The following is an 11,025-nucleotide window of genomic DNA, read 5'->3' on the forward strand; positions in this document are numbered from 1 at the left end:
AGCAATCATAAAATGGAAACTGCATGTAGACCAGTCAGTGTTTACAGTCAAGCTGGTATACAGTAAGTGAGACATTGTGGGTAACGTAACAAACCTCTGCTGAAAAATGAACTAATTGAGGGTAAATTGGCCTCAATGTGAAGAAGCTTTAAGCCTAAGTGAACTGTACACATTGACAGACATGACCGTGGTATCGTCATGCTTTGGGACTGCCACTGCCAGTTTGACTGTTGCTGTGCACTAAGAGGGTCAAGGCAACAGATAGATGGTTCAATCTACTTTATTCGGTTGTTTTTTTGAAAATATAAAAAGTTAATAAAATGTATTAAAAGCTCCAAATTGATATTATATTGAAAGCCATGCAGTCTGTGAACATCTGTCCAGAACTGGAAATGTTGACTTAAGTCAGGATTAATGACATTCTTTGGGTAAATGTTCCTACTTACTGCCTATATCCTTCAGATGCTGTGTTTACTAAATAAATGGCTAGAATTTGAATATGACCATACAGCTGTGAGCATACGTGTATACATATATATATATGTGTGTGTGTGTATGGAGATATATATGTATGTATACATATATATCTCCATACTGTGTATATATATTTAGACACACACATACAGATATAGATCTTTGCCTTTAGAAATATGGAGTCTATAAGACCTGTGGTTACCCAGTAGGTGATTGCAGATGCAAAAAGGTATTAATGTAATAGATTTACCAATAAAGCTGCTGCAGGTTAACTCAGTCTTACTTAATTAAAATACAGATAAAATCAATTTTTTTTCCATATTTATATTTCCTTATTTTTCAATTTTAATGCTATTTTCATTCATTCTGGCGTTTTGGTACTATGTTTTAACATGTAAGGGTATATGTTATTTGTTGACTATTCATTTTATATTTTTTATAGATATATAGCTCTATTCTATATGTTTTTTGTTCTGACCTGCTGAAGTTAGCGACTGCATTTCCAGTTTAATTATGGTTTATTTGGTAAAACTGTAATAAGATTTATTACATCATCTCATGCTTACCTGTTATTCTAAGATGATTTTTCACCTCTGGTACAGATGTCTCATTTAGAAATGTAAAGCAGCCCTTCTCTATGGTTGTTAGGTCAAAACGTCCTCACTAATTATTATGACATTTTTATTATAAGAAAAAGACTTAAAACAAAGAATGCTGCTCTTCAGCAAGGATTGAAAAACAAAGTTCTTTATTCATAGTTTGGTATTTAGGTGGCCAGTAGGCATTTCTTGTTAGTTAATGTAATGCAGCTGTGAAAATCTTTATTTTTATACTCATGTCTGAACACTGGACTAACCCTTTACATTTCGTAACCTATTTTATTGTTGATGTTGACTCTGTAGTTGATCACTGCCATTAGATAGTGTTTCTTACCTGCTGCTTTGCCCAGTAGGAGGAAATGCAGTATCTACATTTTTTGAGTGTATTATTTTATGTGGAAAGTGTATTAGTTTATCATTTATAACCTCAGCTCCTTTTCTCATTTATATTATTCTGAGTTAATTTTCTAGGTTTTAAGGATCCTCTGTATTAATTTTGCTTGGGCTTATAAATATTAGTTTCTTAATCTCCAGTTGTTGACTTGTAAATAAAATGTTTAAAGATCTCTAAACCTGCTGGTAAATCTCTGGAAATAGGATGCCTATTTTACAGAGTGCATAATTGAGTATTTGTGGATAACTCATAGACCATACTGTCTTAAAATTACTGTATTTTTTAATGAAAAATGACTGTGGGAAAACCTATAATACAAAAATTTTTAACACAATCCACTGACTTCAGTCTTTTTGTTCCAAATCCTTAAATACATCAGAATATGTGTCTGAATTATATCAGTTTTGAATCTACAGTAAGGCCTGCATTCCTGCTCTTTAAGCTTAATCCCACTTTTATACTTTGTTGTGTCCATTTAAAATATCACTCTAGAAACTCTTGTTAAGTAAAACGAAACCTAAAAAGATCTGATTTCTAAAACATGAGCACCATATGGCTGCATAAACCCAGGGAGGCGCTTATTATAGCACCAGTGGCTGATCTAGGAGGCGGCTAATTGGGCTACAGCCCTGGATGTTTTCCCCAGAGCCCTGGATCTCACTGAGCTGATCTGAGGAAAATGTGCAGTACTGGAATTAACCAGATAATGGCAGCATATGCAGGAAAGCATGTGATGTTTTTTGAAACGCCAAGAGAATTTGTCTTTTTACAACTTCTCTCACTGAAGCCTGGCAGAAATAAAAGTCAGTCACCAAACAGAGTTTTCCTAAAAGTAGCGTGTATCTATAATTTTTCAATTGCTGATATAAGAGGATGGAAACAGGCTGATAACAGGGCACCAAAATTGAGACTTCCTGAAAAGATCAGGGTGTAGACTTTCTGGTAAATCCCACTCTAATGTAAAATATGACACGTTACTGGATTAAGGATATTTCTAGTATATGACATGTTATCACATGTAAAAAAAAATTGAGAGAAGTTGGGAAACAGATGCTCTTTATTTCCCAAAGATATGGGAGAAGGAGAGGAGAGAATGGATATTTCAGCTGCCTAAAATAATCCGTTCCTCCTCCATGATATAGGAAGAAATGAATTCACCTGCAAATCTTTAACTGTGTTTATCCCTTTCTTCATCAACAAAAAACCCTGTGGATTTGGTGACGTTTAATAATTACTTGCCAGAGATATGAGAGGAAAATCACAGACGCTAGCCACCTGATATAATCCGTTCTCCCCAGGATGATCTTTATAAAATGCATTTTCTGTTTAAATGTATCTAACAATCTAAAAATTTACAAATATAAAAAAAAAAAAGTTCAAACCAAAACCACTGGACTCGTTTTACATCCATAAAGATTTCACAATTCAAAATGTCTGGAGCGACGCTACTCCAGACATTTTGAATTGAGAATTAAAAATATTCATAAACATCATCAAATCAACAGTTATATTTGTTTTAACCATTTTGGATTAAAAAAAATATAAAATAATAAATATTTCAAACATGATGTAGAAAAATAATGACAGTTTTAAACTTCAAAGGATCTCTTTAGTTTGTTTCCCATGTAATGTATGGAGAGCCATTTCATGGGGGTGACGGATTATATCAGGTGGCTAAAATATATGATTTCCCTCTCATTACTCTAGCAAATAATTATGAAATGTCACCAAATCCACAGAGTTTGTTGTTGATGAGGAAAGGAATAAACACAGTTAAAGACTTGCAGTTCAATTCATTTCTTCCCATGTTATGTGTGACAGCATGTAGTATACTACAAATTTCTTTAATCAAGTAATCTGTCGTATTTGACATTAGAACAGGATTTACCAGAAAGTCTACACTCTCATCTCCACCCTTAGGGCTAAGCCCCTGATCTCCTAGAATCCTAGATCCGCCCCTGTATAGCACCATTGCTGAAAGTTAAGGATAGACTGAATAAACATATGAGGGGTGTAAAGTAGTCACTCAAAGTACTGGGTTTTCCAAAAGGTATTTCTTTTTACAGAAGTTTCCAAAACTCTTGACATCAATAAATGACATAATCATCAGAGATGTGATGGCCCATTCTAGATAGGGGGCCAATAAGGGTACATGGTCCTGATGAATTGGTCTTGGCTCCTGTTATGGTCCATATACTGAAGTCATAACACTAAACTAGTTTCCTATAATGAAAAGCACTGACCAATTAGATTTTTTACTTTTTATTTTAGCTTTCACAGCCAGATCATGGGTTAGAAACCTAAAACCTCTGAGCTGTTAGTGGTTCTTTTTCAATAAGAAATTAGCAATTGCCCTGTTTCTTGTTTGTTTATTTTGTTGTTGTTTAATTGTTTTTGTCCATAACCTCCAATGAATAGTTTATCCCTATTTATTATTTTTTTGCTTGTGTGTGTGTATTTGGATTTCTTTTCTATTTTGCATTTTTCAGAAGTTAGGAGACTCTGTGTTTCTCAGTTTTGTTCAATGGGTGCTTTAACGTGTTTCATGTGCTTTAAACTGACCACAGTTTGTTTTTTCCTTTGGTCAGTGTGTACCTCTCCTGCAGGTGTGGATATGTTAAAGTGAACCCTGGTCTGGACCAAACAAACAGACCTACTTTTTAGAGTCCATCTTAAAACAAAACTGTTGTGGCTTGCTCCTTATAATATTAATTGAACTTTATTGATCTTACATTTGAGAAATATATCTCTACATTTAACCCATCCCCTTAGGGAGCAGTGGGCTGCCATCATGCAGCACCCGGGGAGGGTGTGGGGTTAAGGGTCTTTTTGCTCAGGGCCCCAGAGTACATTCTGTGAGGATCGAACGGGTACTTGCAACTTTCTCAAAGCACAAGGGCCCTGTTCTAACCCACTAGGCCTGCGCTTCCCCTAGTGTGAATATGAACCAGCCTTAATCAGATCCAACTCCAGATAACTCTTTGAACTAAACCAGCCACTAAACAGCAATAAACAGAGTACTAAAATCATATCTGATCTGCCCTCTGTTGTCTAGCAATGCTGCGGCCAGCATGCTGTGACTTGCTCCAAAGTTAGAAGTAAAAAAACCCAGAACCTGACTTGAGTTTGCTGCTTCCTTTAATACTCACACATTTTTCGCTCTGTAATAACAGGCAGGAACAAATGTGCTGCACACAGCAATCCAGTATTGTTCCTCCTTTTCTGAGGTTTATGTTATGTCCCATCACAATATCCGATTAGAGAAAAGATTATAACACTCATGCTTGTTATGGTTATGGTTCATTTGCAACAAGTACATTATGAAAGCAATGAACAAACACACACATATATATATATATATTACAAGATTTGGTCATATCAGCCACTTCAACTTTCTGTAGGCGGTGCATCCCATGCAGGGGTTTTTCCTCCCATGATGGTTCTTCCAATTCCTCTATTTTTCAGCTTCCACTATCGGAGTCATTCACTGAGAGTTTCATGCCTTGGGGTCATCTACCTGATGAATTCATGGAGCCTAGATGTTTATTTTGAGGCCAATGCATTATCGCAGCACATTATCTGATTAATGGTAAGACATAGCCGTTGACTGCCCAGACTTCTCAGAACTTGTTTACACACTGCAGATAGTTTGCTGCTGCTGCTTTCCTCGTGGCCTCTTTGTGGTTGTGGTATTTCAAGGTAGTTATAGTTCTCTTCTATGTCTTCTCGCTTTTGTGAGAGCATTACCCTCTGTATGGATTACCTTCCCTCTCCTTGTCAGAATCTGGCCACATTTCTCCAGCCTGAATGACATCCTAATATCTCTGCCATAGATCCTGGTTGTGTGGATGTATTCCAATTTGATTTTTTGATTTGGAACAAAGGACCCTCCTAGTGTGAATGCACCATTCTCCCTTCCTCAGTTTCTTTCTATTTAGCTCACATTTTGATCAAACATTGTGATTTATTCTTTAAAACGTTTAACATCTGCAAGCTTATTTCACTGATAAAGAAGCACAAAACATACGAATTATCCAAGTAGACTACTAATGAGTGTCCCTGTAAGCAGAACTGATCATTAATAGTTATAAAGGAAAAAACACATTCTTTTTATTTTAAAACTTTATTTTGTCTAGGAAAATATTCCACGGCTTCAATGAATCCCATTGTAAACCCCTTACAGCAGCAATATCTAAGGTTTATCAACATATTCTCATTATCAGTTCGTATGAAATCGAAAAGTTATGCACACTATTTCGTACGTTTTGGACGTTTTTCCTCAAAAAAACAGATCAGTGCGCATGCGCAGGCAGACAGACAAAAAAAGCAGATCCGACGTAAAACTGGGAAAAACAGCGCAATAATTACTTCTTCGTGTCTCTAACTACGTTGCTTGCTGTTTTATATCTTAGGGTTAGGGTCAGGGTTAGGGTTAATTGTATGTTAAAACGTCCAAAACGTACCAAATTACGGTGCATAGCTTTTCGTACGATTTCATACGAACTGATAATGAGAATATGTTGAATTATTTCTAAGCCTGAAAAATCCACAAGTCTCCAAGCAATAAAAACTGTTCATTTAAAATCTGTGATTAGTTAATGAAAATACCATATCCTACAGTACCAAAAAATCACTATGCATGTAACAATTCTATCTTTATTACACCCAATATGGATTCAACCTCTGGTTTCATACTCCATGGTTTTTTGCTCTTAGTAAAAAAATAAACCAATATCCATTGTTATTTCTAAAACATCTTGATTTATTTAACTGTATGCTGATTTTCTTTATAATCATGTGCTGTAACACATTTATCAGTGAAGTCTTATTAGAAAGTTAAATTCAATTTCATAAAAAAAGGAAATTATGAAGACAACTCATAGCAGTCCTAAATCTACGCAGTGCTTCTCTAACGATGCGCTTTAATGCTGTAGTACAACTGTGAGGACTGTCAGTAGAAGACTTTAATATTACAAGTAAGGCTTTTACAGTAGATGGATCCCGCTAGATTTTCTTTTATTATTATTATTCTCATCCAAGTAAACTGAAGGCAGAAATCCTGCTCTTTCATTTCTGTTCACTTCACAGGAAGATGAATTAGTGTCAGTGTATACCAGAAATAATTACTTACTTTAAAGAAACTTCCCAGTGCCCCTCTGTACAGTGTTCATTGGGATTCTCCTGTCAGTGTCAGCACTAAATGAGTTCTTGTGTGTTGTAGGATCCCCAAATATATGAAGGGGATTTTTTTTTTCTGTACTTATAATTCACCCAAAAGAAATGAAGGTGTGTACCACCACCCCAAGTGTCTTTTTGTGGATATCTGAAGTTCCCTCCACCTTCAAAGGTCACTGGATGGGTATGTCTGTAGTTAGGCTGTTGTCTTCAGTTTCCTCTATGCTCCCTTCATTGCATACAGCCTCCAGTGTGAGGATGAGGTTATCCAAGCCCCACAAGTATCCATCCTCTCGGTTTCCCTCCTGCCAGGGAATGTCATGACTTAAAGTCTGGCCCTCAGGCAATGCTGTGGTCTTTCCAAAGTCAATAATCCAGATCTCTGCATGGCCCGTATGGTCATGGATAAAGAGGAGGGAGCTGCCAATAACCTGATGGAAAATAAGAGAGATATCATAATAAACCTTTAGTTTTAAGATCACATAAAATGAGAAAAAAGCAACATAAGATTAATCTCACAACTGAGAAACGTCAATTCTCAAACCAGATTGTGGACCATTCAAGAGAGGAAAAAACCTACCTAAATATACAATCTGAAAAAATATTAAACTAAATGCAAAAATACAGTCATGCATATAGAAAACAAACAGATTTACACTCCCATCCACATGCATATATAAACATGAACTATCATATGTATTGCATATGTGTGTTTGTTAATCTATGAGTAAGAGCAGTCAGCTCAAGCTCAAACATTTTTTTATCAACTCATTATCAAAACTTAATTATTTTTCAGTTTCATTTAAAAATCTTTGGAGCAAGAAGGAAAAGAACTGCTCTTATAATATTTAACCCCCTAATTCATTTAGGCTTTTAGACTTTAGACAACTGTCTTGTTATTTTGTCTACAACAGTGTATACAAAACAAAACATTTTCTGTACAGCTTTCAGGCAGTGAATGAGCAGCAGCTTAGCAGTGAAATTAACATTTCCATTTCATAAAGTGCATCAGTGATGAAATTAATTCACTGTATATTAAAAATTAAATATTAGAATAGGTTCCCAAGAAATTAAAACTGCACTGGATCAACGCCTTCAAGTTGACAAGAAAAACTGATCTAAAATTTAGTTATTTCTACAGAACTCTGCAGCAGCTGTCCAGTATGGTGGTGGTAGCATCATGATGTGGGACAGCTTTACTGACACAACACACAGTGTGGTTAAATAACGTATGAAGGCTACTTTTAAATTCCTCAACTTCAGCTCAAATCCACAGCTAAATGGCTGCTACATGGACATAGCTGGGTGTTATGATGCATCATCAATCCCAAACATGTGGTACAAAAACCTTCTATTAGAGGGACAAGAAAATCTACTAATCTTATCATAAAGTTGTTGTTTTTTTTGTACTAAATATGCAGTGAGAATGATGACAGAAGCTTGCTGCTCTCTAAAAAAGGTTCTTGTTTTCTCTGTAATCTGCTGAGGGATGATTAACATAAGTTGTGGGTGTTTGTTTGTATATTTTTAAATCATGTGTGAATAACTGAAAGTTTCAGTATCTTGAATAGAAAGGTCTTGATTTTAAATTACAAAATATTAAACGGATATTCAATGTAACAGTTGAAGTAAAAGTCATTGATTTTGGGGGATTTCTTACTACATGAACTTAAACCACCCTACCAAAAATGTGTTTGTAACAAAACAACCCATGAGGGATGTGATATATTTAAGGGAACTAGCTGAGGGGGAGGGGCTTCAGCACAGACTGAAATAAACAGACTTCGTAATTATGAGGTGAATATGCTAATTTCACAAAGTTGTTTAAATGTATTTATGTGCTTGAATATTAATATGAAGGTTTTAGTATTTAAGTTTCTAACTGGCCAGATTTTCTTTAAAAATTAGTTTTAATAATAATAAGACGTTTCCCAACTTAAACAGACATTTTTTTTACTGAAAAAATACTTTAAAAATAGTCTTTTTATTCGACCATTTATGACTAAAACATCGTTTGATGAGCAGATAAAGCTTCAGTAGTTCAGCACTGATGCATCTATGAGCCTGCAGCCTATTTTCCTTGATTAATTTGGGGGGAAGTTCCTGCACTCTTCATTATAGTCACGATTATGTGGACACTCTGAAGCGACTGGCATTCAGCTCAACTCAGACCACACCAATGGCAACTCTAGGGAGGCTGAAAAAAAAATATTTTAAAATAGAAAACTCTTTAAGTACCAGCTAAGAGAATGAGCAAAAGAGTGCTGCAGTTCTGTATTTTGGCCATAGGTGGCAGGAACATCAAAAACTCAGTAATATTTCTAACACTAGTTTAAAAATAACTGTGTTAAAAATATAAAGCTTTACAAACACATTGATGAATTTTTAGTGTTGTTGAAAATTAAATCCAAACATCACATATAAACAGAAAAATAAGCTTTAAAATCAGAAAGCTTCAGAGTCAGAATTCCTTTCTCTGTTTCCACAAAACTCATCCTCACAGCAAGCATTAGCCCTCACCTCGTGTTGCTTGAAGAATTCAGATGTTTGCAGGGCTTGTCGGATCTCCTTTAGCCTGAGCAGGTAAGACTTCTGCATTTCCCATAAAGAAAAAAAAAAAAAAAACAGGGATCACACTTTGAATTTTGTTTTAATCCATCATTTAAAATGCTATTGCATACTAACATGGGGGCAGAGCTTATGTTTGTGCACCAAAACTCAAACAGCTTTGTAGTGTGAATATTTACTTTCTGCAAAGAAGCTTGAAATGTTCCCTCACCTCCAATATGTTTATTTTTTTCATGATTTAATCACCTAGTTGTTTCAAGTCATTCCAAAATGTAAGCACAGAGACAACAAAGTCACTCTGTTGGCACTGTCTAAATACTGAACAAGGATGTAAAAGCTTACACAGCCTGTGTTTTTTGTGTGGGTGAAGACAGACTAAAAGGTAACGCCTGCAGAAATGTGCTGTTTTATTTGGATATGCATAGAAGGTTTGCATGTGTTCTCGCTTGATTAAATTCACAGTAAGTGTGCAGGAAAACAGTTAAATAACTGACTGACTGCTACGTACAATGATGTCGGCATCCCCTCCAACAAAGTTCTTGAACACCTGGATGACATCCTGCTTCGATCTGGTTTTCTTGAAGTCAGTTCGACACGAACCGTCATATTTCTAAGGGGGGCAGAGAAGCAGGAGAACAATATATAATCTTAATATTTGGTCCGATTACATCAGTGTTAATCAGCCTGCATCAATTTTCTCTGTTGAAACCCTTAATAACGGAAGTTAGGAGGCTATTCAACACAAATCTTGAAAGTCTTTTAATATGTATACATAAACAAATACATTTTTAAACTAGTTCCTTAAATATAAAAGACTGGGCCAGGCTGCCTTTCTCCAGTGCTAGAGGGCTGCATTTTGTCATGCTTTTTGTCTAAAACTGCGTATCTTATTATAGTACAATATTATATATTGTGATCTTTTTTAACTCATATAGCATTTTTTTTATTAATTGTTATTTTATTTCATATTAATTTTACACTAATCCAAAGCATATGCATGTTTTGCTCCAGGGTTTCATTTTTTCCATTGCCTTGAAAACTCTTGTCCAGAGTCCATCGCTGAGAGACTGAATGGTTAAAACTGTGGTTATTTGTTCAATCTTAATCCCTTAACCAACACCTAAATCAAAAGAATGCCCCCTCCAACGGGCTGCTGCAGTGATGATGAGGAAATTCATCAGCTCTGCAGGGATGTATCCAAAATTAGCCCTTACGACTCAAGCATCCCAAAACTACAATATCTTAGTCCTTACCTCTGCTGAAGGCAGATAGTTCAATGGTTCTACACCAGAAAGCTTATAGCACTCCCATAAAACTGGTTTGGCATACAGCAAATACTCAAAAGTGTGCACACCCTTGTTTGTTTGTTTTTTTAGAGCTGTAAAGTTACATATATCCTTTAAAAGTCAACCGAAAAACCAACTAATCTGTAAGGCAGGGCTAAAGCCTTAAACAAATACCTTGTTATAACACAGCTCAGTTTCAGCATCTTTAAAATTTTAGAAAATGAATATCAGCTTACTTCGAAACATGATTAAAATGACAAGATTACATTTTCAAACTGCCCATCAATTACTAAAAAACTGATTAGATTAAAAGTCATTTTTTGTTAACTTGTAATTATCGCATTCCATAACTATAACCAAAGTCATCTAAAAAGAATCAATTGTTGAAGGGTACCAGTCAAAAAGAATAAAGCACCTTTCTAGTACAGGATCTGACCCAAAACTGTTGTAATTAAATTCAATTAGATGTTGGAAAGACATCTAATTACATGAAGATAAACTGGTTATCATGTTCCACTGTGTTGAAGAA

General features: G+C 35.4%; 1 protein-coding gene across 1 annotated transcript in view; it reads right to left on the minus strand.

The window, feature by feature from the left end:
• Positions 1 to 5,848: 5,848 nt before the first annotated feature.
• Positions 5,849 to 11,025, minus strand: part of itpka (inositol-trisphosphate 3-kinase A) — a 25,758-nt gene continuing 20,581 nt past the window's right edge. Inside the window, exons 5-7 of the mRNA XM_015379205.1 lie at positions 9,719 to 9,820; positions 9,163 to 9,234; positions 5,849 to 7,073 (exon numbers count right to left, since the gene is read on the minus strand). Coding sequence (XP_015234691.1) covers positions 6,816 to 7,073; positions 9,163 to 9,234; positions 9,719 to 9,820 — 432 coding nt within the window. The 3' untranslated portion in view covers positions 5,849 to 6,815. The remainder of the gene's footprint in view (positions 7,074 to 9,162; positions 9,235 to 9,718; positions 9,821 to 11,025) is intronic.

Source organism: Cyprinodon variegatus, unplaced genomic scaffold (genome assembly GCF_000732505.1).
Source record: "Cyprinodon variegatus isolate N-32 unplaced genomic scaffold, C_variegatus-1.0 Scaffold187, whole genome shotgun sequence".
NCBI lineage: Eukaryota > Metazoa > Chordata > Actinopteri > Cyprinodontiformes > Cyprinodontidae > Cyprinodon > Cyprinodon variegatus.